Consider the following 23,234-nt stretch of genomic DNA (forward strand, 5'->3'; position numbering starts at 1 on the left):
TGCCCAGAATTCTCCTGCTTCCTTGCCCCTTCCCCCAACCTCCAAATCCTGCTGTTTTTACTTTCTAATTTTCCTTTTTTGATTCCAACCCCTCCCCTCTATTTTCTTTCATTCTTTGTTTTTCATACCATTACCCTAATTCAGGGTCTCAATCATCTCTTTTGTCTGAGTCATTGCAATCCCCCATAGGGTTTCACTATTTACAGTCTTGCCCATATTCCCTTCCCAAAGTCCTGCGAAGCTTCATCCTTCATCCCAAAGCTGGAAGTCTAAAATCAACTTTTAATTCTTCCATTTGCTATCTGATAGCCCTTTCAACCAGTTTCCCGATCCTGTGTATTTTCAATATAGTATCCAGGGATCCTTTCAAAACACAAGACAGATCATACCATTCTTTTGCTTAGAACTTTTCTTTGATATCCAAGCTCCCTCAGAGTAAAAACATAATTCTCTGCTGTAGCTTAAAAGGCTGCTCAGGGTCTGGCCCCACACCACCTCTCTGACCCTCTTCAGCACTGCCTTAGTCACATTCCTCTCTCCTTGCTCATATGTCAATATGCGTGTTTCTACTTCAGGGATCTACAAACCTGGTATTTTCCTTGACCTGGAACATTCTTCCCATAGATAACTGTGTGGCCAGGTCCCTTACTTACTTCTTATCTCTGTATCTCTGCTCAAATAAGACCCTATCTTTGAGGTTTTCCATGACCACTCTGTATAAAGTGGTTAAACCCTATCTCCAGAATCCCCTATAAACCTTAACCTTGCTATATTTTTCTCCATGGCATATCATTCTATGACTCATAAATAATCACTTTTTAATGTCATTCCTAGAATGTAAGCTCTGCAATGGCATGAACTTTATCTGTTTTGTTCACTGACCCATAACCAGTACCTAGAGCAGTATCTGACCCGTAAAAGGTGATCAATAAGTATTTGCTAAATGATTGGATGTAGAGTAGAAGTTACATGTACACATGCAGGTTTGTGTTTATGACTTTGGCAGAAGTTGAAGTAACTTCTGATTTCCCCCCTAAAATTATGTGTGAGATCACTGGCTAAGAATGGGAGGGAGGGAAGTTGACTGAGGTTGGGGAGAGGAGAGGTTTGAAATAGTGGTTAGAGAGAGTGGGAAAGTGGAAGAAATGGAAGAAATGACACAGTATTGAGGGAGCAGTCGAGACTGAGGAGAGTGATTTACAGCTGTACCAGGCTTTGTTTATGATTTTTCTACAAAAAAAACAAAAACAAAATCCATATACTTTATTTGATTCCTACAACTGTGTGAGACAGATACTATTTTTTTTTAAAGATTTTATTTATTTATTTAAGAGTGAGTGAGAGAGCATGAGTGGGAGGAGAAGCAGCAGAGGGAGAGGCAGAAGCAGGCTCCCCACAGAGTAGGGAGCCTGACTTGGGGCTCGATCCTGGAACTTAAGAATCAAGACTTGAGCTGAAGGCAAATGCTTTAACCAACTGAGCCACTCAGGCACCCTGAGCTAGATACTATTTATTACCATTTTACAAATGGAGCATAGGCTCTGAATGTTAGCTAATTATCCCAGAGCATCTAGAACTCTGTGGTGTGGTACAGCTAACATTCAAACTGAAGTTGTTTTGACCATCAAGCCTACATTCTTGCCAGTATCCATGGCTTAATACAGAGAATGGACACTACTGTGGGCAGGTGCATCCAGGACATCAGTTGGAGCATGGAGAAAAAAAAAAGAAAAAAAAAACAGCATTTCCATTTATTATTTTTTAGTGTTTCTTTTTTTTAACTTAAGTTACATGTATAAGGTATAGAAATTTACAGAAATATATATGTAATATATATAAACATATATAAGTATAAAATATATAATGTTTCATATAAAACGTTTCATATGTAATATGAAAATTTCATATGTATATTAGCTAATACTACATATATAAATAAATATGCATATTGGTCCCAGAGTATTTTTTAGTGATGGGTCCATTATCAGGAGAATTTGGAGGCCATTATTATGAAAGAAAGAGCCCCAACTCTCTGGCTAAGAATCCTGAGTTAGTAAAATGCAAGATATCACCCTAATCTTTTAATTGATCAGAATCCAGAGACCCTCCCAGTTATAAACTGTGGAGTCCTTGACTTAAATTGACAATAGAGTGCTCTCAACTGCTAAAAATCTTTGAAAATGGGACTAAAATAGCAGAGAAGATGTAGTATAAGAAAATAATGTTAATATTTTCTTGTTGCTATTGAAAGAATTATAAGTAATCTGGAACTAAATATACCTTTTATATAACAGGATTGTTAAATTGCTAATAGTTTTTCAATTTATAAGATTTTCTCCCATAAAAGTAAGATAACCATACTAAATTATATTTTGAGAATGGTGACTAGACAAAAAGAAAAAGGAAAAAAAAAATCACCCCAGGCTAATATAGACAGTTTACATGCTGAATTTCTTTTGAGTTATTTTTCCTGGTTGTATCCAACATGCACATCTTTTAGTTTTTCCCCACATAATAGTCCATCATTGGTTTATTGTCATTTTTAATAATGGCATAATATTCTCACTGAAATATGTAAAAACCTAACTTGGATTTTTAGGTTGATCCCAATTTTTTGTATTACAATGATTTTGTTAATATGTTTGTATATGTTTTGTGCACACTTTATATTTTGGATTATTTCCTTAATATTCTCAAAAGTTGAATGACCAGACCAGGGAAATTTAAATCACTTGCAAAATCGTTTGAAAAGAGAATGGTAGCAAGTTAGAGTGCCAACAGTTTAATCAGACCTTTGGCATTACATGTCATTAAGAAAGCCATTCGTTGTGGCGTACCTGGGTAGTTCAGTGGTTGAGCATCTGCCTTTAGCTCAGGTCATGATCCCAGAGTCCCGGGATCCAGTCCCGCATCAGGCTCCCTGCAGGGAGCCTGCTTTTCCTTCTGCCCATGTCTCTGCCTCTCTCTGTGTGTCTCTCATGAATAAATAAATAAAATCTTAAAAAAAAAAAAAAAAGAAAAAGAAAAGCCATTGGTTGCCTATTTATTTATAAAGATTTTATTTAGTAAAGCATACAATTCCGTGAGTGTCCTATTTGTTATTAGATTTCAGGTTTTTTCTTAATTTGTATATCCTTGTAAAATTATACTCTTCTTTAGCCTGAAAACTCTATTTGATTTCCAATCTTGGTTTCTAATTTCTAGTAAAAGGAAGGAGGAATCCTTGGAGAAATGACTGATTCTAGAACTAGGGCAGGAAATAACTCAGGATGAGCCAGAGTGTGGGTGGGGGGGAAATGGGTGAAATAGGGAAAAGGGAGTAAGAGGTAGAAACTTCCAGTTATAAAATAAATAAGCCACAAAGATGAAAAATATGGCACAGGGAATATAGTCAATAGTATTGTAATAACGTTGTAATGGTGACAATACTTAACGTGGTGAGCACAGAGTGATGTATGGAATTGTTTAATCAATATGTCATATACCTGAAACTAATATAATATTGTATGTTAGTTATACCTCAATAAAAAGTAAAAATCAAAATTAAATAAGAAGAGCCATCTGTAAGGTAATAGCCATCATCTTATGGTGATAAAAAGTAAGGTAGGGCTTAAAAGTAAATAAGATAAAATAAAATAGAGCACTTTCTCGACTTATGATGGGGTTATGTCCTGGTAAACCCATTGTAAATTGAAAATATAGTAAGTTAAAAATGCATTTAATACATCTAACCCATTAAGTGTGATAGCTTAGCCCAGCCAACCTCAAACATACTCAGAACACTTATATTAGCCTACATCTAGGCAAAATCATTAACACAAAACCTATTTTATAATAAATTGTTGAATTTGTTGAATAGTGTACTGAAAGTGAAGAATGATGGTTGTATGGGGACAAAACGGTTTTAAGTGTATGAGTTGTTTACTCTTGTGATCACCTGACTGGCAGGAGCTGTGGATTGCTGCCACAGCCCTACATCATCAGAGAAGATCATATTGAATATCACTAGCCTAGGAGAAGATACAAATTCAAAAGCTGAAGTATGGTTTCTGCTGAATGGATATCACTTTCACACCATTGTAAAGTCAAAAAAAAAAAAAAATTGTGAGGCCATTCTACGTGGGGGGCATTTGTAGGTTGATGGTGGTATTTCAAAGGGACACAGAAGCCAGTTGAAAATTCCCAATGACTGAAACTAGAACAATCTGAGCAACAAAATAGATAAAATAGTATTGGATTATAGCCAAAAGTATACAATAAATATCTATCAATCTACTAATATAAGTAAATGAATAAATGGGGAGAAAAATCTCTTTTATTGGAGAATTTCAAGTAATTTATGTAGATATTTTGCTCTTAGAAGAGGCAAGAATAAATCCCCACTCTTTAAATGTAGGCTGCAGGTGGTAAATTTCTTTCAAAGAGTACAGAGGATGGAAAAGGGAAAATAATGAGGAACTTTAGTGTAGAGAAACCTGACAAACGCTCCCTCAACCAGGTGATTAAGTTTAATGCAAGCACGGATAGGCGATGTTGGTAGTATATCTCCTTGATATTATGTGATGAGAAGGACACTTTTACCTCTGCAGTCTTCATCCCTCTAACAACAAATCTCAAACCTAATCATAAAAAAAAAAATCAGATTTTAATAAAGCAGCATCCAGAAAAACTGTCAAGATCAACAAAAACAGGGAAAATCTAAGAAATTGTCACAGCCAAGAGGAACTTAAGATAGGACAAATAAAGGTACTGTGGTGTACTGGATGGAATCCTAGAGCAGAAAAAGATATTCAGTGAAAACAAAGGAAATCTGAATAAGCTATAGACTTTAGTTAGTAATAATGCATCAGTATTGATTTTATTAATTGTAATAAATGTACCATAATGTACTAATAGATGATGTTAATAATATGGGCATTTTGGCGAGAAGATATATGGGAAGCATGTAATATTTTCTCAAATTTTCTATAAATCTAAAGTGTTTTAATTTTAAAGTTGATAAAGCTATTTAAACAAGACAAAACAACATCCATTAACTGGCCAGAGGACTGCCATAACTTACAAGTTGGTGGTAGGTCAAAGATATTATCTTTTCCACCCTAGGAGATCTTCCATTCTTTCAGATATCTACAAATGTTATTTCTTCAAATCCATGACAAACCTTGGCACATTAAAGTGTTCTGGGGGACAGGACTCTATTTGGTGTATTCCACGTTAATATTAGATATTTGAACATCCTTATTATATGAGTAATAATTCTACCAACCTGTATTTGGTTTTCTGGACATGATGAAGTATATTGTTTATTTATTAATAAAAGCATTAAACATCTCAGCAGTCTTTCAGTTCACTCACTAAAACTTTCCTTTAAGGTAAAAAGGATCCCAAACTCCATAAGAAAATGTGGTAACATGTTGTTGGTTTTAATTCTTTTGACTATATTAAGTCTTTATTAAACTGATTTTCAATACTATACTTTAAACTAATTTTAGAAATAAGGAGGGGAAATATATCTGCCTAAATGGTGGGAATCTGAGAATGGAATGTTGGGGACTGAGATATAAAATAAATTTTTCCTTGATTGGTCTAACATAGGACTACTGACATTTTATCCATTTCATAATTGTAAGAGAGTGCGGACTCTGTGCTAGGACTTGATTCTTGCCCTTGTAGGGTTACGTATTTGTGGGAAAGTTAGACAAGGACCAATGAACAAACAAAATGATTTAAAATTGTGGTGCATAATGCAAAGAAGGAATATATGGACCTAAGGGAGGGTGTGACAGGAGGAAGGGACAGAATTTTCAGGGTACTTACCTTAGTAAGGGAATCATGGAAGTTCTTTGAGAAGATGACATTTAAGCTGAAATCTGCAAAATGAGAAGGAGCCATCTATAGAGTGAGGACTAGCCTTCTAGGGAGAGGAATCAGCATGTGCGAAGACACTTTCACAAGTGTGTCACAGACACTTTTACAATGACCATGTCTTTTTCTTGACTTTTACAGCATTATGACATCATTTGATATTATACCCTTTATACCAATTAAATATTTCCAAACAAGATATGCAGTTCTGTTAGGACCATTTACCTTTATGTCACTGTTTTTTTTTTCTTTCAAAACAATGAATGCACATTTTAAATTTTAAAGTAGTAAGGTGCATGATGTCTAACCTAGAATTTTTTTTTTTAAAGATTTTATTTTTTCATTCATGAGAGACAGAGAGAGGCAGAGACACAGGCAGAGGGAGAAGCAGGCTCCATGCAGGAAGTCTGATGTGGGACTCAATCCCGGGGATCACGCCTTGGGCCGAAGACAGGCGCCAAACCGCTGAGCCACCCAGGGATCCCCCTAACCTAGAATTGTTAAATAAGCCAGAATATCTGACAAATCCCCTGATAAACCAATACAATTGCATATGATGGATCACTAAAAAATTTGAATTTTTCTTTGCCAGCTCTTTAATTTAGTTAATAAGATCTAAAGAGTGACAACATTCTCAGTGCACCCGCCTCCTATCAAAGTTCTTTTTTTAAGAGTATCTTCGAAAACAATGGAATAACTTGTAGGAATCTGTTATCCAATTGGGAGATAGTTGTTTACCTATTTGAAATGTAGTTCCCAAATTTTCCTTTGATTCCAAGATATTTAATCTACTGTTCCTTTGCCACAGCCTCTGGGATCAGGCTGCAAGATCTTTCTTTTCTAGGCTGGAAATTCAGCACTACTCACAGCCACTCACCATCTTCACATATATATTCGACCAATCAGAATACTTGTATAAATGTTTCTTTTTTTTTTTTTTTTAAACTGAGATTTAGGGTAGCAAGCAAGTGAAGAGCAGCTGACAGAATGCACTATGCCTTCATATATGTGACCTTTATTTATTTGTTATTTGTATTCATTTGAGAAAGGACTGGTTGAAGTGTAATTTTGGAACAATATGAAATTAATAGGAAAAGAAATGCTGTGGATTTATAACAGAAGGAATGTTTAATGTGAATTCTTTTTTCAATTATCTTAGAAACTCTTAAAGACCTAACTATAACCTATCTACTAGTTTATTTTTTTTATCTACTAGTTTAATGCCAGTAAATTTGTTATACTAATTTAGAATAATTTGTATGATGTAAATTTCTACTTAGGCAAAATATTTTATTTTCTTTACCTTAATAAGTCTGAAATTTTACAGTATATTTAACTAAATGTTCTGCATATGGTAATAGCATGGTAGCTTAGAAATGATCTACATTTGAAAGCTGGAAATTTGTTTTTCTTTTTAAAATAACCTCAATAGAATTGTCAACCTCTAAACAAAGATTTTTAATTTATATTTCTCCAAAGAGAAAGATGTAGGTTCAAATATGATGACTGCATTTTCAATAAATTATATTTCTTTCCTTCATTGACATAATTAGATCACTTTCTTAAAACTTAAAAAATTATGGAATATACATACAAAAGAGCATATACAATGCACAATTTACTATATATATGAATATATGTGATTCATTAATTGTGCAGTGTAATATAGGGTTCAATTATGTGGATATGTCATACTCCAGTTTATTTATCCATTATCCTTTTGATGGACATTTGGCTTGTGTTTAATTTTTTACATTTTTAACTTTGATGCTGTGAGTATCCTTGTACATATCTCCTGGAACAGATTTATACTTTTTTATACAGACTTTTAAAACTGTTTTTTTGTGACATTTTTGTGGGTATATGTGCAGCTCAAACCAATTTGATTTTTGTCAAATATATATTTTTAATTGGGTAGGCCAAATTGACAGGTTAAGAAGTAAAATACATGATTAATTCTTTTGAGTGCTGGAGAATTCATATGATTATCCCTAAATTAAAACTCACTTAGATGAGAAAACATACTTGATGAATTCATTTCTGAATATTATTTATCCTAATAATATTCAGTTGAAAAATGTGTCCATCAAGCCAAATTTATTTTACCATTTCATTTATTAATATAACTAATATTGGAGTAGAAGTCTGCTGTTGGTTTTTTTGTTTTGTTTTTTTTTACTTTATTTCTTTGAGAGGGAGTAAAAGCCAGGGGAGAGGCAGAGGCAGAGGGAGAAATAGTCTTCCTGCTGAGCAAGGGGGCCTGATTTGGGGCTCTATCCCACGACCCCAGGATCATGACCTCAGCTGAAGGCAGATGCTTAACTGACTGAGCCACTCAGGTGCCCCGAACTCTACAGTTTATAAAACAACTTTACATACTCTGTTCCTCTTGAGTTTCACGAACATCAAAGGAAGCAGATATTAGTAATTATTCTCTTTTTCTAGATGCATCAACTAATGCTCTACCAGATTAACAGACTTGCCCAGATTCAAGCTCTATTACCACTCTGAATCTATATGATACATACTATTGATATTTTATATATATCTCTTTGTAGGTGTAGTAGACCAGTGTGCTATTTCTTGAGAACTCTGACTGAAATTCAGTTTTTTTCCACAGTTCCATCTCTCTTATGCAGAAAAAGAATTGTTGGAGAGAGAGCCAAGAGGAGAAGCCCATCAGGAAGTTCTTAGGCGAGCAGCCAAAGATCTTCCCATCTATACCCGGACCATGTCTGGAGGTACATGATAATGAGCGCTTTGGCACGATTGTTGTGGTGACTGTCAGCATATTTATATACTTGAAACTGCCAAACACTCATTGAAACGCATTGTGTTATGTCTTGGGTGGTTTATTGAATCTTTCCTATACAATTCCACAAAACAGACCTGTGAATAACAGCGTGGCCCAGAGATCTCAATCGCATCCACACTGACTTTACTTGTCTTGTGGCTTTTCTAGTCACTTAGCTGGGACTCAGTGGAGATGTTAGAACTGCTGAAATCTTGATTTGTAGTTATATTTAAAGTTTAAAAGTTTAATTATAGATCTTCGTTTTTAAAAGGGAGCAATATCTATAATGAACATAACATTGGCAATTTTACACAAATTTAAAGCAGTAATTGTATAAAGTAGTATAAAACTTAAGGTATTGTTATAATTTTTTTATCTTTAAAATGTATGGTAATTTTCACCTTTTTTTCTCTCTCTCCCTTTCCTTTTCCTTTTCTTTTTCCTTTTCCTTTTCCTTTTCCTTTTCCTTTCCTTTCCTTATGCAATTCAGTTAATAAATCTCTTTTACCTGGGTCAAGACCTTTTAGGTAGTTTAACAACTATGTAATTAAAGAATTGTCTTTAAAATGGACACACACCAAGACTCAGCCAGAAATTTTATAACTCTAGGCCTGTGCCACCCACTTTGGTAGCACTAGCCCTATGTCCTGTTGAGCATTTAAAATATGGCCACTCCAAATTCAGTTGTGCTCTAAGTGTAAAATATGCACCTGGTTTCAAAGATTTAGTATGGCAAAAAGACTGTAACATATCTCATTAATATTTTTATATTATTTATATTTGTTTCTAACTCACTTGAGAATCATAATTGAATCTAAGTCAAGGTCTTACAATTTTTACCTGTTTGTTTTTCCTATTTCTCAATGGGCAAGTGGCAATTTCTTGATTTAATATTAATGCCACTGGTTCTGTGGCACAAAGACAGATGTGCTTGTATACTTCTATGTATATTGACCCTAGATAAGCCTAAGCAAATACTGAGGAAATTTAATCTCCTTAAAAATAAATTACTGCACAAATTTCCAAAACTAGTAATGACAGTGATGGTATCAGGTATGAAAAACTAGTCTCCATGTTCCTAGGACAGGGCTTTTTAACTGTACAGCTTGATACACTGGATTAAGAGGGAAGAAGCATAAGTCATACCATAATAAAGTATTAATTTCTATTAATAATAACTACACTTTGGATTTATAAGTCATCTCCTTGTGTAGTTTGTATAATGTTAAGGCTGTTAATCTCTGTTCCTCTCAGGTGTTAGATACCTACCTCCTGAGATGAACTTATGGTTCTTAAGAGTTGTGAAAGTATGGAATACAGTCTGGATCTCCTAATATAACCTTTGTTTATATTTTCAGTGCAAAAATTCTGGATGCCTGCAAAAATCAATATTAGCTGACTAAAGTCATCAACTAAATTAAATTACACACAAAGTATAATAGATGATGTTGGTCTGATTGATCCCCCTCTGGAATATATAGAATGTAGAGGTGAACACGGTGCAGAATGGACATTCAGGGGAGCAGCCACAGTCCCACCAAGGCGAGAACGTGAGAGGGGTGCTTCTTACCTCACCCCCAGCCAGGACCTCAGGGTTCTCTAGAAAACTTGCTTCTTCGTCCTGAGAAATTTTGTGGATTACTAAAGCTACTGAAAAGTTCAGTTGATGTTCATGTACTTTATATTTTATAGACAGAATTGAAGAAAGTGGATGGTAATGTAATTGAAGATTTTACTATCCATTTTAAATCCACAGTACTTCCTCCAAACCCCAAAGAGAACAATGCCGGTTGCCTATATGAAACTGACTGCCCTAACAAGGGGAAAAATCCAACCACATTCACACTTTAGTGTTGGGCAAGGTGAAGCAGGAGATTATCTCACCTGGTAGTCCTGTGCTTTTTCCTGATCCAGCCATCTTCTGCTTTCTTACAGGGATCACCAAACTTTATTAGATTGTTTTTTATTTTTATTCTTATTAATGAGGACTCTTTGCTTTTTTAGCTCTCTCTTGCCCTTGATCTCTTTCTACGAAAAATTTTTTTTTTTTTGTAGATTTTGACTAAGAAGATAACAGCTAGAGGTGATGGAGCTTATCGTTTTGCACACAGAAATTAATAATAATTTCTTTTCAACATTACCCAAAAGGGTTTTAAATTACATAAGAGATATATGGATAAACTCTGAAAAAATGAAAACAAGACAGTTAAAATTCTCTTTGGTAGGAGCTTTTAAGTGATAATCAGGTGGTTCATTTTAAATTACAGCGGTATAAGTTTAGTTGATATTGGCACATGGAATTTTTTTTTTTTCGTTTTTATTTTAATCACCCAGTGCTCATCGTGACAAGTGCCTTTCTTAATCCCAATCACCTATTTACCCATATCTCCACTTCCTTTCCTCTGGTAACCATCAGTTTGCTTTCCATAGTTAAGAGTCTGTTTCTTGGTTTGTCTGTCTCTTTCTCTTTGCTTTTATTCATTTTTTTTTTGTTTCTTAAATTCCACATGAGTGAAATTATATAGTATTTGTCTTTCTCTGACTTATTTCACTTAGCATTATACACTTTAGCTCCATCCATGTCATTGCAAATGGCATGATTTCATTCTTTTTTATGGCTGAGTAATATTCCATTGTATATATACATAGCATGACTTTTTTATCCATTTATCAATTGATGGACACTTGGGCCACTTCCATTTCTTGGCTATTATAAATAATGCTGCCATAAACATAGGGGTGCATGTATCCCTTTGAATGAGTGTCTGTGTATTATTTGGCTATATACCCAGTAGTGAAATTGCTGGATGGTAGGGTAGTTCTATTTTTAACTTTTTGAGGAACCTCCATAGTATTTTCCAGAGTGGCTGCACCAATTTGTATTCCCAACAGTGCATGAGAGTTCCTCTTTCTCCACATCCTCACCAACACCTGTTGTTTCTTGTGTTGTAGATTTTAGTCATTCTGAGAGGTGTGAAGAGATACCTCAGTGAGGTTTGATTTGCATTTCCCTGATGATAAGAGATAATGAGCATCTTTTCATGTTTCTGTTGGCCATCTGGAGGTCTTCTTTGGAGAAGTAGCTGTTTATATCTTCCTCATATTTTTAATTGGATTATTTGTGTTGATTTGTGTAAATTCCTTATATATTTTGGATACTAACCCTTTATCAGATACATCATTTGCAAATATCCTCTCCCATTTTGTAGTTTGCCCTTTAGTTTTGTTGATTTGTTTCCTTCACTGGGCAGAAACTTTTTATTTTGATGTGATCCCAATAGTTTATTTTTGCTTTTGTTTTCACTTGCCCTTAGGCAAGTATCTAGAAAAAGTTGCTATGGCCAATGTCAGAGAAATTACTGCCGTGCTTCTAGGATTTTTATGGTGAGACACTTGGGTGGCTCAGTGGTTTAGTGCCTGCCTTCAGCCCAGGGCATGATCCTGGAGTCCTGGGATCGAGTCCCACATTGGGCTCCTTGCGTGGAGCCTGCTTCTCCCTCTGCCTGTGTTTCTGTCTCTGTCTCTCTCTCTCGGTCTCTCATGAATAAATAAATAAAATCTTTTTTTTTTTTTAAAAAAGGATTTTTATGGTTTCCTGTCTTCCTGTAAATTTCTTCATAATTTTGGTCTTTAATCCATTTTGGGTTTATTTTTTTGTATGGTGTGAGAAAGTGGTCCAGTTTCTTTTGCCTACTGCTGTCCAGTTTTCCCAATACAATTTGTTGAAGAGACTATCTTTTCTTCACTGAATATTCTTGCCTCCTTTGTCATAAATTAATTGATGTTACAATTGTGGGTTTATTTGATTGTTTTGGCTATTCACATATTTTGTTCCAAACAAATTTTAGGATTATTTGTTCTAGTTCTGTGAAAAATGGTGTTGGTTTTTTGATAGGGATTGCATCAAATGTGTAGATTGCTTTGGGTAGTAGGAACATTTTAACTGTGTCATGGATTCTTCTAATCCATGAGCATGGAACATCTATCTGTTTCTTCATGTCATCTTCAATATTTTGCAGCATTGTTTTATATAAAGTTTTCAGAATACAGGCCTTTCACCTCTTTGGTTAGGTTTATTCCTAGGTATCTTATTATTTTTGATGCAGTTGTAAATGGGATTGTTTTCTTTTTTTTTAATGAGAGTAAATTTCTGTTTATGAAAGACTATAAAAAAAAAACTATTTCTACATTGTTTTGATTTCCTGAGAATTATTACCCACTTTTATTTGAGAGGTTTTTGTTTTGTTTTGTTTTGGCTTTTGTTTTGTTTTGTTTTGTTTTGTTTCCCCAGTGTACTTTAAAGTTGAAATAATCACCATCTGGAGAAAATATAGCATTGCTCACCAAACTCACCGCTTAAAGTGCAACTATAAATGTAAAAAATATATATAATAGTTTTCAAAGACTTAGTATGAAAAAATGTAAAATATTTGATTGATATTTGTATATTAATTATATGTTGAAATAACATTTTTGACATAGGTCAAATATTATATTATCTTAAAAATAATTTCCCTGTTTCTTTTTCTTTCTTTTAACATAACTCCTAGAGAATCTAAAAGTACCATGTGGCTCACATTATATTTCTTCTGGATGATACTGCTTACAATATGCTGTAATGCTCTGCATGAGTCAGTGATACTGTGTAGCTTTCCCTGGAATGTAGCTATGATACCTCTTCATTCAGCAATGAGCCAGTCATGCCGTTAATCTCTGTAGTTCAGGAAAAAAGAGAGCTGTGTAAGGGGGATGATTGAAAACTTATTTTAATACTGAAAATAATTCATATAGGTCTTGTCTGAAAAAACTCATCCTAATCTTAGTTTATAGCAACTGTTACCTTTTTCAAAGATCATAATATTAGCTAATGTAACAGTGGTAATTATTTGTTTCAAGTACTTTTTCCAAATTTTAAATTCACTATTTTGATTTTTATTGACCCATGGCCCACCTAATAACTGTTCTCCTGTAATTTTGTAGACTGCTTGTATCTTGTAAGATGTCTGTGTACTGAAATAGCATCTTCAATTTAGTCATCCATAATTGTCTTTGCTATCTGTATTAGAGAAGAAAGGATCAGGATTACCATTACAAGAATTAAGATCGTGTATTGGAAATGCTTCTTCCAATACTCACTTCTAACCTTGTATCTCACCCAACAGAGAACATGTGAGCTCTTTCCCAATTTAAGCAACTAATAGAATTTAATAGTGTTTCTAAAATGTGTTTCACATAAAACTTCTAAAATGTGGTTGTATCATCAGGTACTTATCCTGTTAAGGTACTGGAAAGAAGTTGATTTACTTGAGGGAGACATTTTGTTTTCTTTGATAGAAATGGACATATTTGCATTCTTTGTGAGCCTTCCACCATTACTGACAATTAGGAATGCCTTAGAAAAATTCTTCCCAAAGATTCTCTTTTCTTGAAAAACCTCTCTAGAGAACTAAGGCTGGAGGCACTTGGCTGGCTCAGGCTGTTGAGCAGAGTGACTCTTAATCTCAGGGTCATGAGTTTGAGCCCCATGTTGGGTGTAGAGATTACAGAGAAAGGAAGGAAGGAAAGAAAAGAAGAAAGAAAAAGAGAGACAGGCTGTAGGCAAGCCATTCTATTTTTGTATTTACACAGCAGAATATCTCATTTTTACCAAATTCAAATTCACTTTGCTTTTTTAGAAGTTAAATTTGGATAGATGAAAAAGCCATTTAATTGTATATTCAATTCAGTGTTTAATCTAAGACTAAGTGGAGCTTTTTGTCCCTAGCAATCCGATATTGTGACAGATGCCAACTCATAAAACCAGACCGCTGCCATCATTGTTCCGTCTGTGATAAGTAAGAAAACCTTTTACTTCTAAAATGTGTACATGCTGGTGGTCTTTTTAATTAATAATGTTTCTTTCCTCACTGCTTTCCAGATTATTTCCTTTTCTTCTTAGTTGTGCTTCTGAGACCTTTATTTAGGACATAGAACCGGACAGCCCCTTGCATTAATATGAGTGTGGCTTAGGACCATAATCACCTAATTGTCCCTTTTCCCCCCAGATTCACGCTGATGTGAATGAAGTACACGAGTTTTGGTAACTCAGACTTGGCTAGTTCTGTTTAGTAAAGACTTCTGTGACTCTTTTTTCACCTTTATAAAGTTAGCTCATTTGACTTCACAACAATCAGATATTGTTAGATACTGAATACACCACAAGGACAGTGTTACTTAGCTTAAAGATTGATACTAAAGGGTAAACTTTTATCCAGACTTTCTGTAAATCTGTTGACAATTTTGCACTTTTTTTAGCATAAGGTAATTGTATTTAACATATTGGATTGTTTTTACGAAATGGGTTTTTGATTTGTATTTTAAAGATTGTATATTTTGAGAGTTCTATAATTATATATCATAACTAGGATTGGTTATAATGTATTTAAGATGAGGACTTTTATTTATTGAATTTTTAGATAAGTAGGTTTGCAATATTTTACTTGCCACAACTTTCTAAATAACTTTTATATTTCCTTTTTATACTTAATGAGATTAAAATTTTATGAGGTGTTAAATTTTGTGTGTGTGTGTGTTTATTATTCTTTTAGATGTATTTTGAAGATGGATCATCATTGCCCATGGTGAGTATGGCTCTATATTTAAACACCTTTCTGTCCCTTAGAACTTAATAAATTGAATCATTTATCTGTTTAAATCTTTTTATAAGTGAAATCTTGCCTTAGCTGAACCAGGAGGTACTTTGAGATTTAGTTTCTAGTATTTGTCGAATTAGCTCAAAAGAGGTTTTACTCGGGAGAATTTCCATGGAATAACTTTAAAGCCAGTAGGGTTTTTTTGTTTTGTTTTGTTTTGTTTTTAATATTTATTTATTCACAAGAGACACAGAAAGAGACACAGACACAGGCAGAGGGAGAAGCAGGCTCCATGCAGGGAACCTTACGTGGGACTCGATCCCGGGTCTCCAGGATCACACCCTGGGCTGAAGGCAGCGCTAAACCACTGAGCCACCTGGGCTGCCCTAAAGCCAGTAGGTTAACATCATAAAAGTTAATTTGTCATATTTACTTAGAACAAATGGTTTTGTCTGCACATGCATAAACAGAAAGATTCTGAAACCCTTCCCAGAAACTACACCAAAATGTATTCATAAATTATACACAATACCTCACTGGAAGTTTTGAATAACAAATTAATTCATCTCAAGCTTTGACAATTTATTTTAAATAAAACTTGACATTGAGGAGAATTGCAAATACATAAATACACATGTGTTTAAACAAGGTTTCCACTTGAAATTTATTAACACTTAAAAAATAATTTTAGATCAGGCACTTTAACAGAGGATGATTTGAAAGCTCTAATTAACTAATGAAGATTGATTTTTCTACCTCTCCCTCTGATTTTTCTTCTCAGTGTGCACCTATCGGTGACAACTATACTCAGGGTGCCAGCTAGGTTGGATTTGGACATAGGGCATGATTATTCTACAAAGGCTTGCCTTCTTTCCAGTGACCCTAGAAAACGGTAGACATGCTTTCAAATTTGTGCTAGGTGTAAGTGGAAACATATAGGGAATAATTATCTTAGCAGGAAATAATAGAGGAATGTCGGCTTTACAATATTTTCTCTCTCTAGAGACCTCTTGCTTTTCTCCAGCTAGATTTTCTTCTTTCAGATGTTAAGGCCAGTTAACTCCTATGAGAGTAATGTTCTCAATGAATAGCCTCGCTTGCTATTAATATTCATTTGTAGTCATTCTTTTGCTTTCCTTGTTCTTTCATTCATTCTGTTCTTTCTCAGCAAGTGATTTTTCCCCCAACATCTTATAAGTTTTCTCTCTTTTTAAAAAATACTTTATTTATACGTACATGAGAGACACACAGAGAGGCAGAGATATAGGCAGAGGGGAAACAGGCACCCTGTGGGGAGCCCGATGCAGAACTTGATCCCAGGATCCCAGGATCACACTCTGAGCTGAAGCAGACTCTCAACCACTGAGCCACCCACGCATCCCTATAAGTTTTCTTAATCCTCCCTGCATTCCTCTCTTGCTCCTCCCAGTAGCTCATGTGTCCGGGCCTCACCCATAGGTGCACGATCCACCTGTGCCTTCGTTGCATCTGCTGCAGACAGTTGGCATGCCCTTGGCAGTTCCTGCCTCAGGCACTACTGTTTTCTTTTCTTCTCTGCCCAAGAGCGCTCTCTTCTGCCGAGGAGGCTGGGTCAGCTGATCAGCCAAGCAGTCCAGACATGCCAGGGCATTAATGCCTCCAGAGTCCACCCCCAACTGGCAAGTGCCTGGCCAACAAGACATGCTTTATGTGCCTTTCTGTCCTCCTTGTTTCAAATAAACTGTATCCAAGTTCTTGTCTCAGGGTCTGCTCTTGGGGTGGTGGTGGGGGAACGCATACAAAGACACTCTTCTTTTCCAAATAGCTGTGTATTCTCGGTATAATTTAGTAGAGTGGGAAAGAAATCAGGGACATAGAATTGACCTTGATTTTTCTGACTTAACAGTAGTATGAGATTGTGATGATAAGGAATGGAGAAGTGGAAACAACCAGTATTAATCCCAAGCTTTACATGCCCTTGTTGTCCTCACTAAAGCACATAAATAGGAAATAACAATTTACTATGATAGCAATTTTTCTAAACCTGCTATTAATTTGCCATTATAAGAGACTTTTGACATAATTTGACAGTCTTTCAAATTTTGACAGATCCTGTTAAATAAGTGAAGAGGAACAGATATAAGGCTATAGAGGTTTTAAAAATAGGTGCAGATTACATACCCATGTACTCCTTGTTAGCATGCTCACTCTGCATGGCAACATGGAAGTTGGATGAGCTGACTGCAGTGCCTTTCAGCTTCTGTGTCCTTGGTTCTTTGCACTGTGGCATCCCCTGCCACGGCCACCGTCACAGCCAGTGCCTCAGCTCTGGGCACGCCCTTGCTGCCAGCAGTAGCCAGGTGGATTTAGGAAGGGTTTTGTGCCAAGGGCCTTGTGTTCTCTTGGTGCCAGCTGAATGAAGCAGCCATTTTATTTATTTGAAATTTCAAGTTACAATGTTAACTTAAAAAAATTTATAGATAATACGTACTCTCGGTTCTCAATTCAAAAATAAAATAAGTGGGGCCCCTGTGTGGCTCAGTCGGTGAAGGGGCTGACTCTTGATTTTGGCTCAGTTCATGATCTCAGGGTCATGAGATCGATCCCCGCATTGGGCTCCCTGCTAGTCTGCTTAAGAATGCTCTTTCTCTCTCCTTCTGCCCCTCATATTCTCTAAAATAGATAAATCTTAAAAAATAAAAAAATTTTCAAAAATAAAGTGATCTTCCTGGTTCTCTCTCCCCCGCTGCCTCTCCTCTTCACAGGGAACATATCACTAAATGTCATGTGTACTTTTCAGATATAAATGTGTGTGTGTGTGTGTGTGTGCGCGCTACATTTTTTTATACACACACAAAAATATTTTATACATTTTCTAATGCGAGTAGTTCCACTGTGGATTGAGTCTGTGCCTCTTTCCCCTCTTCACTTAATATATCCTGTAAAATTTTTTCTTATCCGTATATAATCTTTTTTATAGCTATTATGTCAATATAACAGTCATTTATTAAAAGATCTTCAGGATGTTCCCAATCTCTAGGGCAACCTTATTTTGCAGGTCTTACATATAATTTTAAAGTTCAGTATCTGTCAACTTTGAGCATTTGAAAAATCAGAAAACCGTGGTCAGTGGCTTCAGCGTATCTGCTGTGGGTAGTTAAGATGGTCAGGGGATCAACCTCACACTTGTGTTTGAACTAAAATAGAAATCCTGTAGTATTTACTTTATTGAGTCTCCCACCGAAGAGTTTTTTTCTTTTAACATAAAATTTTCGTTCATTCATTAATTATATTAATGATATGTTTTGACATGCTTGCCAAAGATAAGGTAACACTAATTAAATTCAGTAATTTTAGCTTTAATTTATTGAGTGCCTATAATGTGTTAGAGATTATATATAGATATAAATGTGAAATCTGTTGTAAGTACTGTATAATTTTCTAGAAATTATAGAAATTATTTGTTCTTTTATTTATTTACTCATGAGAGACACAGAGAGAGAGGCAGATACATAGGCAGGCTCCCTGTGGAGAGCCCAGTGTGGGACTCAGTCCCAGGACCCCGGGATCATGACCTGAGCCAAAGGCAGATGCTCAATGCTGAGCCACCCAGGCATCCCTGCTTTGTCCAATTTTAAAGAGGAGGGGGAAGTAGAGCTCAGAAAAGTTAAAGAGTGGGCTTAAGGTCACATGACAAATTTTTTGGACTCCAAAAGGCCACATTCTTTTCCTTTTTTTTTCCCCCCTGCCTATATTATGTTCTTTTCTTCATTTAGAATCAGAAAGCAATTGCCCTGATTCTAGGGCCAATAGCTGTTTGCACTGAATTTTAAACAGTATATAAGGGATATTTGCCTTGGGCATGTTTTGTTTCTCCATATAAAATCATTCAAACTCAGGATACATCTCTTTTCTTTTCTTTTCTTTTCTTTTCTTTTCTTTTCTTTTCTTTTCTTTTTTTTAAGATTTTATTTATTTATTCACGAGAGACACAGAGAGAGGGAGAGGCAGAGACACAGGCAGAGGGAGAAGCAGGCTCCATGCAGGGAGCCCGATGTGGGACTCGATCCCAGGACTCCAGGATCACACCCCCGGCCAAAGGCAGGCACTAAACCACTGAGCCACCCAGGGATTCCCCATCTCTTCCTTTTCAAATTGAGTCTACAAAGCAGTAGGGAGTTAAAACATTTCACTGTGTCTTATGAAGAGATATTTTATTACTGTATTTCCTCAAGAGTAAAGTACTTATCAAAGTCTAAGATACTTGGTTTTTATTTACTGACTTTCTCTTCTGTTTCCTAAGTGGCAGATAAGGCACATTACGCCATGCTTGTATTATTTAATACAAAAGCTGCTTCTTACATTCCCATAGGGAAAGAAACCATCTTTCTTATCCCTTTTTATTTTCCCTTAGTCCACAAGAGAGTCATTGTCTTCACCCCCTCTTCAAAGTATTATGGCTCCCCAGCTTCTGTCTATGCATTCTCTCCTCTGGAAACCAACACAGGGAAGCCAAGGGAATATCCTATATCCTTTGGAGATAGAATGCAATTAGACTAGGCTTGTTTGGAACTCTGCAGTATTATTCCTTGCCATTACTTCATTCAGATGTCATAGAAGGCAATCTTAGTAATTGGTCTGCACTCACACTAGAACCATAGCTGTTTTTATACAATGTGCACCTACAATTTTTGTCTTCTTTATGAACTTATTTGCCATATACAAAACCCTTATGTTCCAAAGTTACTAAGTCCAGTGTTGTTCCCTTTACTTTATGTTTCTTGAGATAGGTGATATCAACACTTTTCTTCCCCCATCCCCAAATTTTCAGTTTACTCATAAGCCAGGAAAACATTTACCTTTTTATTTTATTTAATTAAATTTTTTTTTTATTGTAGGAACACTTACATGACACCTACTCTTAACAAATTTTTAAGTGCACAGTACGCTATTGTTAACCATAGGCACAGTGTAGTACAGCAGACTTCTAGAGCTTATTGGTCTTGCACAGTTGAGTAAACATTTTTCACGTGTACGTTGTTTCACTGTGAAAATCATTTTTTAAAATGATTTTATTTATTCACGAGAGACACAGAGGCAGAGACATAGGAAGGGGGAGGAGAAGCAGGCTCCATGCGGGGAGTCTGATGTGGGACATGATTGCAGGATCATGCCCTGAGCTGAAGGCAGATGCTCAATAACTGAGCCACCCAGGTGCCCCTCGCTTTAAAAGTATTAAAAGAAAAATGTCTCTGTTTGTTAGCAAAGTCAGTAGAGAATGAGATCAGCTTGGGAACATTAGAGTAAGATAGATATTTGAGGAGAGGAAACAATCTGTGTATATTCTATGCGATAGGTTTATTTAGACCAAGTAACAAAATGACCTTGATCAGTGAAGATACTGGCCATTTCCACTTAGGTGTTGTATCGTGTTTACATGATCATCCTGCAATTCCCTTGTCTTTGTCAAAAGGAAAATTAAAAAAACTTTTGATGGAAAAGTGTGACTATAAAGTATTAGTTGTATTTGTATTTATACTTAATTGACATAATAGTTTGAATTCTCCTCCTCTCTCCAAAATACTCAAACTGAGAATTACCAATCTCCATGTTTAGAATCAAAGGTTATAGAGCCAGCTCCCCTGGAACGTTTATCTGACAGATAGGGAAAATGAAATTCCTGTAGACTTGGTCAAAACCACATAATTATTGAGTGTCAGATGTACTTTCTGACCCTGGCTGTCTGACTCTCAATCCTATTTCTTTTCTTAAACCTCCTCTGGATAATCTGGTTGTTTCACTGGTATGCTGATGGCATGTGAGTAGTTCGCAGATATTTCATCTAATTTGGGAATACCTGAAAGATTTAAGTTAATCATAGTTAGAAATCAAATCCAAAGAGAAAGAGTTTAGTAGATACCTCTTATCTGCCTGACTTCATTGGGTTTCTCACTGGCTCTTTGTTTTTAGGGATGTGCTTATTTACAAAATTGGACATGAAACAGGGATCCCTGGGTGGCGCAGCGGTTTGGCGCCTGCCTTTGGCCCAGGGCGCGATCCTGGAGACCCGGGATCGAATCCCACATCGGGCTCCCGGTGCATGGAGCCTGCTTCTCCCTCTATGTCTCTGCCTCTCTCTCTCTCTCTCTCTGTGACTATCATAAATAAAAAAATAAAAAAAATAATAAAAAAAAAAGAAACATAGTTACATGGTTCATGATTGATTAAAGCAATACCACATATCAAATTTAAAAGTATAAATAGAAATTCCTTTTTAGTGAAATGGACTTCTTCAATATTTGTATGTGTAAAGAAATCTTATGAGTCATGTCATACTTAAAGAAATGCCAATAAATTTTAAATGATAGGAAACCAAATTCTGTGTTAAAGGTGTGCATATGTAGACCTAGTTTAAAAGTGTACCACTCACTGAAAATATTGTTTTTGTTTTGTTAACAGGGTGAACAATTGTGTTGGATTTTCAAATTACAAATTTTTCCTCCTTTTCTTGGCTTATTCTCTGCTGTACTGCCTTTTTATTGCTGCTACAGATTTACAGTATTTTATCAAATTTTGGACAGTAAGTCAATACCTTGGTGATTTTTTCTGGTACACAAAATATATAATTGATTTTCAGTAATTGAGTTATTTCAGACACTAATTTTATAGACTAGGGTCTGCAAAATTTATATGCAATCAATATATATATATAGTCAATCCTCATTGTTCATTTATATATAGTCAATCCTCATTGTTCACAGATTTATTAATATATAGTCAATCTTTTATATATAGTCAGTCCTCATTGTTCACAGATTCTGTATTTGTGAATTCTCTTGCTTGCTAAAATTTATTTATAATCCCCAACTCAGTGCTCACAGAGCTTTTGTGGTCATTTGCAGACATGCACAGCGTGGGAAAAATTTGACTCACCCCATGTGCACATTCCCAGTTGAGATCAAACAAGGCAGCACACTGCCTTCTTTTTTCTTCTTGTTCTCCTACTGTAAACAAGTATGCTTTTCAGTCTGTTTAGTGTCACCTATTTTTTGCATTTTTGTACTTTTTGTTGGTGATTTTGCTATTTAAAATGGTCTTCATGCATGATGCTGAAGTGCTTCTCGTGTTTCTAAGCAAAAGAAGACTAATATACCTTATGGTGAAAATACATGTGTTGGAGAAGCTTCCTACAGATGTGAGTTACACTGCTGTTGGCTATAAGTAATGAATCAACTATATATATTAAATGTCAGTATGGTGTTTTTAAGCAGAAACACACATAAAACAAGGTTGTATTGATCAGTTGATGAGAATATTGTGACCAAAAGCTCCTAAGAACCTAACCCTGTAAATTTCATGTGGCAGTGGTTCCATATTTACACAGTCAGTGTTCATGACACCTTTATAGAACATAACAATTGCGAATAATGAGAATTGACTTTATTAGGAGTGTTTTTTTCAGTATTTAAAAATTGAAGTATTTTCTTTATGTGTATAAAGACTATTTTTTAAAACTATTATGTCTTTATAATATCCTGAGTTTTTATTAGGTATTGCTTGATTAGGCTTTAAGTAGTTCATTTGTTTTTCTGTGCTATGTATTTTAAATGTATGCAAAACAAAATTATAGTATTATAAATATCCAAGTATTATAAATATCCATAGATACTCCTTGTTGACCCCAAACAATAGTAAAAAAACCAGTTATCCCAGGCCAGGATTGCTTTATTTTCATTAAATTATCCTTTATGATGGTAAGACTCTCTAAATTCCTAGATAATTTAGGTCAGATTTGAGCCACACTGAATAGTAAAGATTTATTGAATGCCTCTGTGTGCCAGTTTCATTGCCAACCACTAGGAATATACAGGTATATGGACAGGCTCCTAGCATTCAAGAATACTTTTATGTCTAGCATGAAGAATGATCCCTAATCAGTGTCTGAAAGAATATTACCTCATTGC

General features: G+C 35.3%; 1 protein-coding gene across 5 annotated transcripts in view; it reads left to right on the forward strand.

Moving 5' to 3' along the window:
* ZDHHC2 (zinc finger DHHC-type palmitoyltransferase 2) overlaps nucleotides 1-23,234 on the forward strand; it is a 66,547-nt gene that overhangs the window by 23,763 nt on the left and 19,550 nt on the right. For all 5 annotated transcript variants that reach the window (XR_003145609.3, XM_025471173.3, XM_025471248.3 and 2 more), the window contains 4 exons: nucleotides 8,486-8,606; nucleotides 14,424-14,493; nucleotides 15,247-15,279; nucleotides 21,730-21,850. Coding sequence is in view for 4 of the 5 variants with exons in the window: in XM_025471173.3 (XP_025326958.1) it covers nucleotides 8,486-8,606; nucleotides 14,424-14,493; nucleotides 15,247-15,279; nucleotides 21,730-21,850 (345 nt within the window). In the remaining variant the exon portion in view is untranslated. The remainder of the gene's footprint in view (nucleotides 1-8,485; nucleotides 8,607-14,423; nucleotides 14,494-15,246; nucleotides 15,280-21,729; nucleotides 21,851-23,234) is intronic.

Source organism: Canis lupus, chromosome 16 (assembly GCF_003254725.2).
Source record: "Canis lupus dingo isolate Sandy chromosome 16, ASM325472v2, whole genome shotgun sequence".
Taxonomy (NCBI): domain Eukaryota; kingdom Metazoa; phylum Chordata; class Mammalia; order Carnivora; family Canidae; genus Canis; species Canis lupus.